Source organism: Nicotiana tomentosiformis, chromosome 3 (assembly GCF_000390325.3).
Source record: "Nicotiana tomentosiformis chromosome 3, ASM39032v3, whole genome shotgun sequence".
Taxonomy (NCBI): domain Eukaryota; kingdom Viridiplantae; phylum Streptophyta; class Magnoliopsida; order Solanales; family Solanaceae; genus Nicotiana; species Nicotiana tomentosiformis.
The window spans coordinates 112,201,593-112,217,947 of record NC_090814.1 but is presented as its reverse complement, the minus strand read 5'-3'; the positions used below and the strand labels follow the sequence as shown (position 1 = coordinate 112,217,947).

Sequence of the window (16,355 nt, the reverse complement as noted above, 5' to 3'; positions counted from 1 at the left end):
TATGCCTGGATCTGGCATATTATGGCGCTTGAGCTGAAGGACCCCTCTGGAGTCTGCACCCCCCACAATGAGCGCAGTTTCTTTATATTAGGGATGAAGTTCCCTAGGCATGGAGTTGCCTTATTTATTTATATTAGGGATGGAGTTCCCTAGGCATGGAGTTGCCTTATCTATTTATATTAGGGATGGAGTTCCCTAGTCAAGGAGTTGCCTTATTGTCACGACTCAAAATCTAACTAGACGTGATGGCACCTATCCCAACACATTAGGTAAGCCAATTTACAATATCCGGTTCAAATAATATCTGACTCTAATATATTCTCCAAGGACTGGTAGTACAAATCATTAGCTTCTAAGATTAGAATTTATAAAACTGGTATGAAATAAAAATACATCATCTGTTTTGAAATATATATAAATAGATTAATAATTCTAGAACTACCATGAACAAGAGGCAGCGATGACTGGAACGCATGTACATCTTCAGATCTAGATCCCGCCGTACGCAGAAACATCAACATTAGAAATCTGCATGCAAGGTACAGAAGTATAGTATGAGTACAACCGACCCCATGTACTCAATAAGTAACAAATCCAACCTTAGGTTGAAAGTAGTGACGAGATGAAACAAAGGTCAGCGTACAACACCAATAAGCAGCAACAGTTCATAATAATATCATGAAAGTAACACCAGTAATAACTCAACAATAAAATGCTCAGCTCGTATACGATTCCGGAAAATAAACATTTTCTTTTCAATTATAACAGTAAATCTCAAATCTTTTGCCAAAATTACCGAAAATATGAGTAAATATGAAATCTGTAATTTTTCTCAAAGCCTTCAACAGGTAAATGTTTCATTTTCAAATGGCATGGGAAAAAATACTTCTCTATGCTTACATGTCAATATGCAGGTGAAATCATAAATGTCACCAAAAATCGGAGTAGCAGAAAGAAATGCATCTCTATGCATGTATCTTAAGTACGCATGTCAAATGCAATGTATCTCAGTGATGAACTCATGCACTCACACTCTCAGAGTACTCAATCACATTGTCTCACACTTTCCACTCATCATGCTCAATCACTCGACACACTCAGTCACTCAGTATTGAACAAGGTAGATCCAGCCCAAACATAACAACTGTTAGCAAATGCGCTCACTGGGGGTGTACAGACTCCGGAGGGGCTCTTTCAGCCCAAGCGCTATAATCCGCACGGACAACTCACGTTTTATAGTATCAATATATGGATCTGAATGGACAACTCACGTACTATAGTATCAATATATGTATCCGTACAGACAACTCACGTGCTGCATGGACAACTCACGTATTATAGTATCAATATTAGGATCCGCACGGACAACTCACGTGCTGCACGGATAACTCATGTGCAATAATAAAGCATATAAAGCCAATATGTCCCGCTGCGGAGTGCAACCCGATCCCATGATTATCCTCACAAGCAGGCCCTCGATTTCACTTAGTCATAAATCTCTCCAGTCTCTCGGTCTCACAATGTCATGAAACTAGCCCAGAATGATGATATGATGTATCAATAATTAACAACATAGACTGAGATATGATAGGAAAATGAATGAATATGACTGAGTATGAAATTACAGTTTAAGCATATAATTAGATAGCAGAAATGACCTCAGTGGGTCTCAATATATAATGACTCGGTCGGTCGTTTTGAGAGTAATAGCCCTGATTCCCTACCTACTGCTTTCCTCGTATCTTTTTTTTGCTTATGTGACTTGCCGGGAGGTACCATTTTTGGTTTCGGAGTATTTTGGGACACTTAGTCCCTAAAACGAAAGCTTAAGTTCTAAGATTTTGACCGTAGTTGGAGCTGTGTGAAGACGACTCCGGAATGGAGTTTCATCGGTTTCAGTAGCTTCGTTGGGTGATTTTGGACTTAGGAGCATGTACGGATTGTGTTTTGGAGGCATGTAGCTAAATTAGGCTTAAAATGGCGAAAGTTGAATTTTTGGGAAGTTTGATCGAAGTGGACTTTTTGATATCGGGGTCGGATTCAGATTTCGGAAGTTGGAGTAGGTCCATAATGTAGAATATGACTTGTGTGCAAAATGTGAGGTCAATCGTACGTGGTTTGATAGGTTTCAACATTGGTTGCAGAAGTTTGAAGTTTCAAAGTTCATTAAGTTTGAATTGGAGGGTAATTCGTGTTTTTAGCGTTGTTTAATGTAATTTGAGGGCTCAACTAAGTTCGTATGGTATTTTAGGACTTGTTGGTATGTTTGGTTGAGGTCGCGGGGGCCTCAGGTTGATTTCGGATGCTTAACAGATCGAAATTGGACTTGTGTGAGTTGCTGAAGCTTTCAAGCTTCTAGTGAAATCGCACCTGTGGTGGAGTGCGCACGTGCGGAAAGAGGAGCGCAGATGAGGATTTGGGTAGCCCAGGATGGGTTCGCAGGTGTGGAACTATTTGCGCAGAAGCGGCCTCGTTTCTATAGTGGGATGGTGCACAGGAGCAGTGAGGGTCGCAGATGCGGCTTCTTGGTCACCGGAGCGCATCCGTAGGTGCAGAATTTCTCTCACAGATGCAGACTCAGGCGACTTAAGTTAACTCCACACCTGTGGTCGAATTTCCGCGGGTGCGGCATCGCAGGTGCGATTATAGGCCTGCAGATGCGAAATCGCTAGGCAGAAAGGGGCCAAAATCGAGGGTTTTATCCCATTTTCAAATTTGGGACTTTGAGAGCTCGGATTAATGCGTTAATTCAGGGGGTTTTCAGAGAAAACTATTGGGTAACGATTCCTAACTCATTTATGGTTATATTCTATTAATCTATAGTTGAAATCATCATTTAATTAAGGAGTTTGGTTGAGAAATTTGGAAAAAAGTTGGAAAGTTCTTCAAATAAATTTTTGAGTTTTGATTTGGATTTTGATATCGGATTTGGATAATTTTGGTACGAGTGAACTCGTGGTTGATTGGGTGTTCGTATTTTGTTACTTTTATCCGATTGCGAGACGTGGGTCCGGGTCGACTTTTTAGGGTGATTTTTGAATTTCTTGTTAAAGTCTTGATTTCATTAATTAACTTAGTCTATTATAGTTGTATTTATTATATGTAATTGTGTTTGGCTAGATTCGGGCCATTCGGAGTCGGTTAATCGAGGAAAAGGCATTCTTACGGATTGATTTGAGCTTGGTTTGAGGTAAGTGACTTGCCTAACCTTGTGTGGGGGAAATCCTTTTAGGATTTGGTACTATTTTGATATGTGAGCGTCGTGTACATGAGGTAACAAGTGCGTACACTGGCTATTTGTTGTAATACCCGATTTTTACTGAGTGGTAACATGTTTTCATCTTAATTGAGTTATACCAGCATGTGTAGTTATCCTGCTTAGTCTAATATCACATGTCTACGTGCTTTAACTGCTTATTTGAACTCTATGCAGCATGCCTAGTTGATTTCCTCTTTTTCCTTGATTTTATCAGTCTTAACTATAGGATTCTTGCTGTAACTATTGTATTTATTGGTTTGAGCTGTGTGTTTACTTTTGAGACTACGAGGCGGTACCTTGGGAGTTCTCCCTGCACATTTACTTTTGAGACTACGAGGCAGTACCTCGGGAGTTCTCCCTGCACATTTATTTTTGAGACTACGAGACGGTATCTCAGGAGATCCCGTGTTGAGTATTTACTTTTGGGACTACGAGACGGTATCTCGGGAGTGCCTCTGTTGTTATCACATTATGTTGTGTTGTTATTGCCTTGTGAATACTTTTTGTTAACTTCTCCATTTTACTTCATTTTATTATATCATCTTTCTTATTATTATATCCCAGTAAGGCCCAGACCTGACCTCGTCACTACTCTACCGAGGTTAGGCTTGGCACTTACTGGGTACCGTTGTGGTGTACTCATGCTACTCTTCTGCACATGTTTTGTGTGTAGATCCAGTGCTTTTTATTAGCCCCGCTACTAGCTGAGAGTGCTTGCTGCTGTACGGAGACTTCAAGGTACATTTGTCGCGTCCGCAGACCTCGGAGTCCTCCTCTATTCTCTCCTATGTCATTTACCTTTCGTACTTCTTTTATTAGACTCTGGTGTATAGAGATACTAGTTTTTCTTCTGTAGCTTATGACTTATGATATTCCCGATTTTGGGAATACTGTGTATTACTAGAGTGTTAGTTATTGTGCATGATGAGCGGCATTATTACCAGTTATTTAGTTATCTGTTGCAGTTAGTTGTTAAGTTTTACTTCCATTTTGTTATTTCCGTATTTTTGTTAGGCTTACCTAGTCGTAGAGACTAGGTGCCGTCACGACGTCTTACGGAGGGAGAATTGGGTCGTGACAAGTTGGTATCAGAGCCCTAGGTTCATATGTGTCATGAGTCACAATCCAGTTTATTATAGTCTCACGAATTGGTACAGAGACGTCTGTACTTATCTTTGGGAGGCTATGGAACTGTTAGGAAAAATTACACTCCTTGATTCCTTGTCGTGCGAAAATTGTTGACTTCAAAATTCTAAACTTCTGTATTATATTTTCTCATAGATGGTGAGGACACGTACAACAGAATCTGATGACCAGGCACCCGCGCCCCCTACTAGAGTCGCGGTAGGCCGGGGTTGGGGTAGAGGCCGAGAATGTCCATGTGGTGTAGCTAGAGCACCCGCACGAGATACTACAGAGGAGCCCCCAGTAGCTCCAGCTGGAGGGCAGACACCTGAGATACATGTTGCTGCACCAGCCATTCAGGAGACTCTAGCCCAGTTTCTAAGCATGTTCAGCACCTTAGCTTAGGCTGGATTGATTCCACTTGCTCCTACCACATCTCAGGCCGGGGGAGGAGCACTGACTCCCGTCACCGGTACTCTAGAGCAGCGGGTTCAGGTCGACCAGGTTCTAGAGATTATACTGATGCAGCCGGTAGCTCTAGCTCAGCCCAAGATTAGGGCAGCAGTTTCTGAGGCGGAGCAGCTCAGACTTGAGAAATACAAGAAATACCACCCTCCTACCTTCAGTGGATTGGCGTCAGAGGATGCCCAGGGTTTTCTGGAGGATTGTTACTATATTCTTCGTACTATGGGCATAGCGAAGTCGAGTGGAATTTCTTTTACTGCATTCCAACTTAGAGGAGCAGCCTATCAGTGGTGGCGTGCTTATGAGTTAGGTAGTCCGGCTGAGGCAGCTTCATTTACATGGACTCAGTTCTCGAACATGTTCTTGATGGAGTATGTTCCTCGGAGTCTCAGAGATGTGTGGCGCGTGGAGTTTGAGCAGTTACGCCATGGTGCTATGACTATGTCAAAGTATGCAATTTGCTTTAGTGATTTGGTCTGACATGCACCAGCCTTGGTTTCCACAGTTCGAGAGAGGGTTCATCGGTTTATTAAGGGACTCCACCCCAGTATCAGGCTTAACATGGCCCGGGAGTTGGAGATGGATATTTCTTACTAGCAGGTTATGAGTATTGCTAGGATATTTGAGGGTATGCTTTCTCGGGAGAGAGAGAGGAGAAGGAGGCAAAGAAGTCTCGAGAGTCTTGCACTTATAGTGGTGCTCGTACTCCAGCTACAGTTCGCCATGGTAGGGGTTATGTGAGTCGCCCCATTCATTCATCACTTCCAGCCGCCAATGGTATTTCGGCCCCTTCTAGGCCCCATGAGCCTTATTATGCACCACCAATATCTAGTGCGCCTCCTGCACGGGGTGTTTTTAGCGGTCAGTCCAGCAGACTTGGCCCGAGCCAGTCATAGCAGCCACGCCCTCCGAGAGGTTGTTTTGAGTGTGGCGACACTCTCCATATGGTGAGGGATTGCCCCAGACTTAGGAGGGGTGCACCTCCACAGACTTCTCAGCCACCGCGTGCTCCACCGGGTCCTCAGGCTATGACTAGAGCACCAGCTACTGCCCCACCTGCTCATCCAGCTCGAGGTGGAGGTCGGGGAGGTCGAGGTCACCCTAGAGGGGAAGGCCAGGCCAAATATTATGCTCTTCCCGCTCGTACAAAGTCTATCATTACAGGTATCATTCTGGTCTGTCATAGAGATGCGTCGGTTTTATTTGATCCAGGCTCCACTTATTCCTATGTGTCCTATTATTTTGCCATGTATTTGGGCATATCTCGTAATTCTTTGAGTTCTCCTATTTATGTGTCTACACCTGTGGGAGATTCTATTATTGTTGACCGTGTGTATCGGTCATATTTGGTTGTTCTTAGTGGTTTTGAGACCATAGCCGATTTATTATTGCTTAGTATGATAGATTTTGATATTATCTTGGGCATGGACTTGTTGTCGCCCCATTATGCTATTCTTGATTGTCACGCTAAGACCGTGATGTTGGCTATGCCAGGATTACCACGATTTGAGTGGCAAGGTACCTTAGAGCATACTCCTAGCGGAGTTATTTCATTTCTTAAAGCTCAACGAATGGTTGAGAAGGGGTGTGACGCGTATCTGGCTTATGTGAGAGATGTCAGTATTGATACCCCTACATTTGAGTCAGTTCCAGTAGTGAGGGACTTTCCAGATGTTTTTCCAGCTGATCTTTCGGGCATGCCGCCCGACAAAGATATTTTGACTTTGGCATTGATTTGTTGCCGGGCACTCAGCCCATATCTATTCCTCCATATTGCATGGCTCCTCCTGAGCTGAAAGAGTTGAAGGAGTAGTTACAGGAGTTTCTTGATAAGGGCTTCATTCGTCCCAGTGTTTCACCTTGGGGTGCTCCTGTCTTATTTGCGAAGAAGAAATATGGTTCTATGCGTATATGCATTGATTATCGCCAGTTGAACAAAGTCACAGTGAAGAACAGGTGCCATTCCCCCGTATTGATGACCTATTTGATCTGTTACAGGGTGCCAGAGTGTTTTCCAAGATTGACTTACGTTTAGGCTATCATCAATTGAAGATTCGGGAGTCAGATATCCCGAAGATTGCTTTTAGGACTCGGTATAGTCACTACGAGTTTCTTGTGATGTCATTTGGACTGACTGTAATGACCCGACTTTTTGTTTTAAGAATTAATGCCCCGTCCAGCGACTTAAGGTCCCGAGCAACTTCGTAATATGTATTATGACTTGCGTTTGTGGTCGAGACTGGTTTTTGGAAGGTTCAGAATTAAATTGAAAGAGAAATTCTCATTTTTAAAGCTTAAATGGAAAGAGTTGACCGGAGAATTGACTTTTGAGCAAACGACTATGTAATGGAATTTTGATGATTTTAATAGCTTCGTATGGTGATTTCAGACTTAGGTGTATGTCCGAATTTGTATTTGGAAGTTCGTAGGTCAATTCGACGCATTTTGGTGAAAGTTGGAAATTGAAGATTTTTGGAAAGTTCGATCGAAGGTTGAATTTTTGATAACGAGGTCGGATTTTGATTCTGAAAATTGGAACAGCTCCATTATGTCATTTATGACTCACGTGCAAAATTTGAAGTTATTCCGTATTGATTTGATATGTTTCGGCGCAAAATATAAAAGTTGGAAGATTTGAAAACTCATAATTCAATTCGACGCATGATTCGTAGTTTCGGCATTGTTTGACATGGTTGGAAGCCTCGACTAAGTTTGTATTGTATTTTAGGACATGTTGGTATATTTGGTTAACGTTCCGAGGGACTCGGGTGAATTCTGGATGGTTAACGGATTGATTTTGGACTTGAAGGAACTTCTGGAAATCTGTTGCTGGTTTTTCGCTTCTGCGAAAGCCTCATCGCAGAAATGAGGTTGAGCTCGCAGAAGCGACATTGGGATGCCTGGGAATAGGTGGAGGTGCGATGCATGTTCCGCACCTACGGGACCACAGAAGTGGAGGTTGGATCGTAGAAGCGACGAGCTTCGCAGGTGCGCGTTTGGCCATCGCTTCTACGATTGCACAGAAGCGGCACTCTGTCCGCAGGTGCGACCTTTGGCTGGACAGTGCACCTTCACAGAAGCAGAATTTTTCTCACAGAAGCGAGCCCGCAAATGCTACCAATTTATCCGCAGAAGCAGAAATGGACAGAAACATTAAGGACCAAAATTGGTCATTTTGGCATTTTCGATTAGGATTTTTGGAGCTCGGTTTTGGGGCGATTTTGAAGGGATTCTTCACGACTTTGACTTGGTTAAGTGTTATACATCCTAAAATGATTATATTTCATGAATCTATGGTTATATTCATCATTTATTTCGGATTTAAATGGAAGAAATCAAGATTTGTTTTAAATTTTTCAAAAACGGAAATTCAAGATTTGGAGGACGGTTTTTTATTGGAATTCGATAAAATTGGTATGGTTGAACTCGTATCGGAATGGATGTTCGAATTTCGTGAAAATTCTGTCGAGTTCTGAGAGGCGAGTCCCGCGTTGACTTTGGTTGACTTTTTAATGCAAAATTTTAAGTTGACATTTTATTATCCGGACTTGTTTCCGATGAATTTTAATGAAGTTATACAACTAATTTGGATAGATTTGAGCTGTCCGAAGGTCAATTCAAGCAAGAAGGCTATTTTGGAATATCGGCCTAACTTTAAAAAGGTAAGTATCTTGCCTAACCTTGTGTGGGGGAAGTTCCCCTTAGGAATTGAGTCTTATGTGGAAATTTGTAATTGAAAATCCTGTACGCGAGGTGAAATTCATAGACACCTTTATGTATTAAATTGAAAAATTATTGGAACTTAGTAAATCCTTGATTTGTCATGCCTCATTCCTTGTTTGTCGGGTTGGTATGTTACATGATAATTTGGTGTGATTGCTACTTGGATTTTTATGTGAATTCCGTGTGTTTGTTGATTTGATATTTCTTGGAAATAATCACATTATGGATTTTCCATCTGCAATTAATTAAATAAGTTGAAATTGAGGCGTTAATATATTTATCAAAAATTGGATTAAAGAAGGTGTTGTCCTATGCTGAGTTACTTTTCCATCTCTGTTGTTGTTTTTGAGGTTTTATATACGTTGTGTGGAGCTTTGGACTATTGGTTGAGAAATTTATTGATTTGGCTATATCTTTGGAATTTGGTTGTGGTCAGTGGGCAAATTGTGATATTAATTGTTGAATTGTGTTATCAATTAAACACTCTTCTTGATGTTATTTATGATTCCTACCTTGCTTGTTGATGATATACATGTGCTTGGTAAGGAAGAGTGTAAAGCACGAAGGGTGATGTCGTGCCATTTCATATATATTATCATATGAGGGAGAGTGTAAAGCACGAAGGGTGATGCCATGCCATTTGAGAGTGTAAAGCACGAAGGGTGATGCCGTGTCATTTGAGAGTGTAAAGCGCGGAGGGCGATGCCGTGCCAATTGAGAGTGTAAAGTATGAAGGGTGATGCCTTGCCATTTCAATTATATTATCACGTGAGGATGAGAGTAAAACCACGAAGGGTGATGTCGGGCCATTATTTTTGTATTATCATTTGTTCATGGCACGAAGGGTGTTTCCGTGCAGGTGAGGACAAGAAACATACATTATATTGTGATATCTTTTCGTTGTGTATACATTTATGGCTTTATCTTGAGATGTTATTGTGCACCTATATTTTCTATGTGACTTGTAGTTGTTGTTGCTTCCTATGTGCCTCCCACTTTATTTATTTTATTGTTATTGGTATTTTTCCCACCTAGTTGGTATTGTTATATGAATGCATGGTGAGAAAGAGATAAATGCACGAAGGGTGTTGTCGTGCCAATTGATTTGATATATATATATATATATATATATATATATATATATATATATATATATATATATTGGGTGAGAATGAGACAAGTGCATGAAGGTATTGTCGTGCCATTTGATGTGATATGTTAAATATATTTCTCACACCAGGAAAGTTAAATGAGGTGTCACATGGTGACTTTTAGTTGAAAGAATTATATTTGAAAGATATCTACTTGAAAGAATTATATTTGAAAGGTATTTACTCGAAAGAATTATATTTGAAAGATATTTACTTGAAATAATTATATTTGAAGGATATTTATTTGAAAGAGTTATATTTGAAAGATATTTACTCGAAAGAATTATATTTGAAAGATATTTATTTGAAAGAATTATATTCGTAAGATATTTATTTGAAGGACTTGATTAATTGACTGTACTTGTGTTTATTAATCGTTTGAGCATTATTTATGGTGTTCTTGCTGCCTTGCTATTTAAATAACTAGTTGATTTGTGTTGCTATCGCTGCTATTTGTTTTCTATTATTTTTGTATATTATATTGCACAGGTAATTGACTAGTGAGTGTCTTGACTGTATCTCGTCACTACTCCATTGAGGTTAGTCTTGATACTTACTGGGTACCGACCGTGGTGTACGCATACTACACTTCTGCACATTTTTGTGCAGAGCCAAGTATTGGATATATCGGATTCGGTCACATATTAGAGTTGGATCGCAAGGATTCAAGGTAGGACTGCTTGGTCATCGCAGTCCCTTGGAGTCTTTTTATTTTATTATACCGTTAATTTCTTATTCGAGCAGTATTGTATATTCGACCCTCGAGATAATTTCATGTATTCAGTTGGAGTTTGTGACTCAGTATTACCAGTCTTGGGAGGTGGTCTGAATATTTCCGCTGTTGGTTTTGACACTTGTATTATAATTATATGTTTTTTAAAAAATGGCTTGAATTGTTATTATAATCGGCTTACTTAGTCTTAGAGACTAAGTGCCATCACGACGCCTGTGGTGGGATTTTGGGTTGTGACAAGTTGGTATCAGAGCTCTAGGTTCATAGGTTCTACGAGTCACGAACGACTCTAGTAGAGTCTTGCGTATCGGTACGGAGATGTCTGTACTTATCTTCGAGAGGCTACCGAACTATTAGGAAATTTCCACTTCTTTCAATCCTATCATGCGGATTTGTTGATTTTGGAATTTGAGCCTTTATATCTCTATTCTCTAACAAATGGTGAGGACATGTGCTACCGTGTCAGCTGAGAAAACACCCACGCATACTGCTAGGGCCATAAGAGGCCGGAGCCAAGTATAAGCCAAGGTAGAGTCCGAGGAAGGGCACGTGTCACAGCTAGAGAACCTGTCAGAGTAACAATTGAGGAGCCGCCAGTAGCTCCGGTTGGGGGACAGGTACTGGAAGCACCTGTTGTTACCCCCGGACTTCAGGAGACTTTAGCACAGTTCCCAAACATGTTTCATACATTAACTCAGTCAGGATTGATCTCCGTTTCACCAAACGTCTCACAGATAGGGGAGGAGCCCAAACTCCTACCGACCGTACTCCAAAGCAACAAGTTCTCATTGGTCAGGTTCTGGGTATAGTACTAGTACAACCTGTTATTCCGGTTCAGCCTGAGGTCAGGCCAGAGACATTAGAAGAAGAACAAAAGAGACTTGAGAGATTAAAGAGGTATAGTCTACCTACTTTTGGTGGCAAAACTACAAATAATTCCTAGGGATTTCTAGAATAGTGTCACCGTATTCTCCGAACCATGGGTATTGTAGAAATGAGCGGAGTTTCCTTTACTATATTTCAGTTGTCAGGAGCAGCGTATCAATGGTGGCAAGTTTATGAAGAGGATAGACTAGTCGATGCAACACCACCAACTTGGGCTCAATTTTCAGAGATGTTTTGGAAAGAGTTTTTTCCCCAGACTCTCCGGGATGCGTGGCGCACAGAGTTTGAACGGTTGCGTCAGGGCACCATGACGGTGTCAGAATATGCCATTAGGTTCAGTGAGTTAGCCCGTCATGCTCCTATCTTGGTTCCTACAGTTAGAGAGCGACTCCGCAGATTTATTGAAGGGCTCGATTATGATTTTTAAAAATATGTATGTCTCGAGAGTTGCAAACTAACATTCCATTTCAGCAAGTAGTAGAGATTGCCAGGATGTTAGAACGTGTTCGAAATGAAGTAAATGAGTCTAAGGAGGACAACAGGTCTCGAAATTTTTGAGAATTCAGTGGATTCTATTCTGCAGATATGACTCATCATGGCAGAGGCCCGGGCAATCGGTTAGCCCAGTCCGCAACTCAAAATACTCATAGTGTTCCAATTAATACTTTTAGTGCACCACCGACACGAGGTTCTTACAGTGGTTATTTTAGTTATCCGGCACAGACTCAGTACGAGCAGTTGCGACCTCAGATGGGTTGTTATGAGTGTGGTGTTACCAGGCACATCATGAGAGTTGGTCCCAAACTTGGGAGAGGCGAATTTCATCAAAACACTCAGGCTACAGGCTTTATTCTGGTTAATACTCCATGTGCACAACTAGTTAGGGGTAGAGGACATGCGGGTAGAGGGCGCCAAAGAGGTGGAGGCCCAACCCGTTGATATAATTGTTATCAATTGGCTGAGGTTGATAACTAGATGGTGTAGTTATATGTATGATTTAATTTATAATAAAAGGAGAACTATTCTTATTTTGATTCGATTCTGATTATCGAGATGAGAACTCCTTTCATTCTCCTTATATGGTGGATTTGTGAATTTGTACTCCACTCCCGTGTTTATCCCTGTTGGGAGATGTGATGGTGTTAACCTGTGTCTATCATTTTTGTTTTGTACATTATTGTGGGCTATGAGTCCAAATGTGACTTTATTTCTCACTATAGTGGGTTTTGATGTGATTTCGGAATAATTGATTTCACTTTTATGAATTAAATGCCCTATTGGAATGGGGGTTCATTATGTGTTGTGAAAATTATTTACGAAATTTATTGAAAAGAAGAAAGAAAGGAAATTGAAAATTTAAATTGGCACAATGTGCAAAATACTTGTGATTCGGAGTTGAGGACGAGATCCTCGCATTTTTATATGATGTGAAATATTTAAACTGGGTTACGAGCCGCGATGGAAGTTATATAAAGACGAGGTCCTTGTGGTGAAAACTTTATGAGTTTAAATTCTCCCTTTGTGAAATTAAATTTGTACCATAGTATTAATAGGAAGTCATGCCTGTTAGACTTATTTGATAATTCTTTTATGTGTTTTTGTGTATATTTATCCATAATTGTGGGGGTAAATATTGAGTTTTAGCCTACGAGGTGAGTGCGCATTAAACGTGACTCGTTAATTCGGGTAAATAATTATGAGGTCTTCACGCCTCGCGTGTTGCTGGCAGAGTTGGAAAAATAAATTTGAAGCGAGATTTGGTTAATGTGGAATTAATTGGGGGATGTTGGAATTAATTATGAACAGGTATTATGACCAGAGATGTGGTTATGGGCATACATATGATGTGTGCGTAGGCACGAATTGCTATAGCCAGTTGAGACTAATACCGTGTGTTGATGTGGAAAAAAAAATCAGGCCTTTTGAAAATGTTTAGAGTGTAAGAATTTGGTTTTAAAGTTTATAAGTATGGATAAAAGAAATAATATCAACTGAGATGGTATTGTCGGACCCATGTTAAATTGCGGGACGTAGAATCACCTGCGAGTATGTGTGTAAGAATACACTCAGTAATTGAATGTCATCAGAAAGATTCTTAGCACGTTCGAGGACGGACGTATGTTTAAGAGGTGGAGAATGTAACGACTCGACTTGTCATTTTAAGAATTAATGCCATGTTCGGCGACTTAAGGTCCTGAGCTACTTCGTAATATGTATTATGACTCGCGTGTGCGTTCGAGGCTGGTTTTTGGAAGGTTCGGAATTAAATTGAAAGAGAAATTCTCATTTTTGAAGCTTAAATAGAAAGAGTTAACCGGAGATTTGACTTTTGAGCAAACGACTCCAGAATGGAATTTTGATGATGTCAATAGCTTCGTTTGGTGATTTTGGACTTAGGCGTATGTCCGGATTTGGATTTGGAAGTTCGTAGGTCAATTCGACGCATTTTGGCGAAAGTTGGAAATTGAAGATTTTTGGAAAGTTCGACCGAAGGTTGAATTTTTGATAACAAGGTCGGCTTTCAATTTCGGAAATTGGAACAGCTCCATTACATCATTTATGACTCACGTGAAAATTTTGAAGTCATTCCGTGTTGATTTGATACGTTTCGGCGCAAAATATAGAAGTTGGAAGATTTGAAAACTCATAATTTGATTCGATGCCCGATTCGTAATTTTGGCATTGTTTGTCGTGGTTGGAAGCCTCGACTAAGTTAGTATTATATTTTGGGACATATTGGTATATTTGGTTAAGGTCCTGAGGGCCTCGGGTGAATTCCGGATGGTTAACGGACTGATTTTGGACTTGAAGGAACTTCTGGAAATCTATTGCTGGTGTTTTCGCTTCTGTGAAAGCCTCGTCATAGAAGTGAGGTTGAGCTCACAGAAGCGACATTGGGAAGCCTGGGCAGAGGTCGCAGGTGTGATGCATGTTCTGCACCTGCGGGACCGCAGAAGCGGAGGTTGGATCACAGAAGCGACGAGCTTCGCAGGTGCGCGTTTGGCCATCGCTTTTGCGATTGTGCAGAATCGGCACTCTGTCCGCAGGTACGACCTTTGGTTGGACAGTACACCTTCGCAGAAGCAAAAGTTTTCTCGCAGAAGCGAGCCCGCAAATGCGACCAATATATCCGCAGAAGCAGAAATGGACAAAAATATTAAGGACCAAAACTGGTCATTTTGCCATTTTCGATTGGGATTTTTGGAGCTCGGTTTTGTGGCTATTTTGGAGGGATTCTTCACAACTTTGACTTGGGTAGGTGTTATACATCCTAAAATGATTATATTTCATGAATCTATGGTTATATTCATCATTTATTTCGGATTTAAATGGAAGAAATCAATATTTTTATAAAACTTTTCAAAAACGGAAATTCAAGATTTGGAGGACGATTTGTTATTGGAATTCGATAAAATTAGTATGGTTGAACTCGTATCGGAATGAGTATTCGGATATAGCAAAAATTCTGTCGGTTTTCGAGAGGCGGGCACCGCGTTAACTTTGGTTGATTTTTAATGCAAAATTTTAAGTTGACGTTTTATTATCCGGACTTGTTTCCGATGAATTTTAATGAAGTTATACATTAATTTGGATAGATGTGAGCTGTCCGGAGGTCAATTCAAGTAAGAAGGCTATTTTGAAATATCGGCCTAACTTCAAAAAGGTAAGTATATTGCCTAACCTTGTGTGGGAGAATTTTCCCTTAGGCATTGAATCCTATGTGGAAATTTGATAATTGAAAACCCTGTATGCGAGGTGACGAGTACGTACTTGATTTATATGTGTAAATTATATCGGTTGAAATTCGTAGGCACTCTTATGTATTAAATTAGAAAATTGTTGGAACTTAGTAAATCCTTGATTTGTCATGCATCATTCCTTGTTTGTCGGGCTGGTATGTTATATGATAATTTGGTGTGATTTCCACTTAGATGTTTATGTAAATTTCGTGTGTTTATTGATTTGATATTTCTTGGAAATAATCACAGTATGGATTTTCTATCTGCAATTAATTAAATAAGTTTAAATTGAGGCGTTAATATATTTATCAAAAATTGGATTAAAGAAGGTGTTGTCTTATGCTGAGTTACTTTTCCTTCTCTATTGTTGTTTTTGAGGTTTTATATACGTTGTGTAGAGCCTTGGGCTATTTGTTGAGAAATTTATTGATTTGGCTACATCTTTGGAATTTGGTTGTGGTTAGTGGGTAAATTGTGATATGAATTATTGAATTGTGTTGTCATTTAAATACTCTTCTTGATATTATTTATGATTCCTACCTTACTTGTTGATGATATACATGTGCTTGTTAAGGAAGAGTGTAAAGCACGAAAGGTGATGACATGCCATTCCATATATTATCATGTGAGGGAGAGTGTAAAGCACGAAGGGTGATGTCGTGCCATTTGAGAGTGTAAAGAACAAAGGGTGATGTCTTGTCATTTGAGAGTGTAAAGCACGAAGGGTGATGCCGTGCCAATTGAGAGTGTAAAGCACGAAGGGTGATGTTTTCTATGTTTTCTATCTTGAGATGTAATTGTGCACCTATGTTTTCTATGTGCCTTGTAGTCATTGTTGCTTCTTGTGTACCTCCCACTTTATTTCTTTTATTGTTATTAGTATTTTTCCCACCTAGTCGGTACTACTATATGTATGCACGGTGAGAAAAAGATAAATGCACGAAGGGTGTTGCGATGCCAATTGATTTGATCTACGTATATATATATATATATATATATATATATATATATATATATATATATATATATATATATATATATATAGAGAGAGAGAGAGAGAGAAAGAGAGAGAGAGAGAGAGAGATTGTGGGTGAGAATAAGACAAGTTCACAAATGTATTGCCGTGCCATTTGATGTGATATGTTGAATATATTTCTCACACCGGGAAAGTTAAATGAGGTGTCACATGGTAACTTTTACTTGAAAGAATTATATTTGAAAGATATTTACTTGAAAGAATTATATTTGAAAGATATTTACTTGAAATAATTATA

General features: G+C 40.0%; 1 protein-coding gene across 1 annotated transcript; it reads left to right on the top strand.

Annotated features, from left to right (window-relative positions):
- Positions 1–4,906: 4,906 nt before the first annotated feature.
- Positions 4,907–5,329, top strand: LOC138908340 (uncharacterized). Its single transcript, XM_070199001.1, has one exon. The coding sequence runs from the start codon at positions 4,907–4,909 to the stop codon at positions 5,327–5,329; it is 423 nt and encodes a 140-aa protein (XP_070055102.1).
- Positions 5,330–16,355: the final 11,026 nt, after the last annotated feature.

What these genes read in the sequence shown, in the direction of transcription:
- LOC138908340 (XM_070199001.1), top strand. Translation starts at nt 4,907, where the DNA reads ATGCAGCCGGTAGCTCTAGCTCAGCCCAAGATTAGGGCAGCAGTTTCT.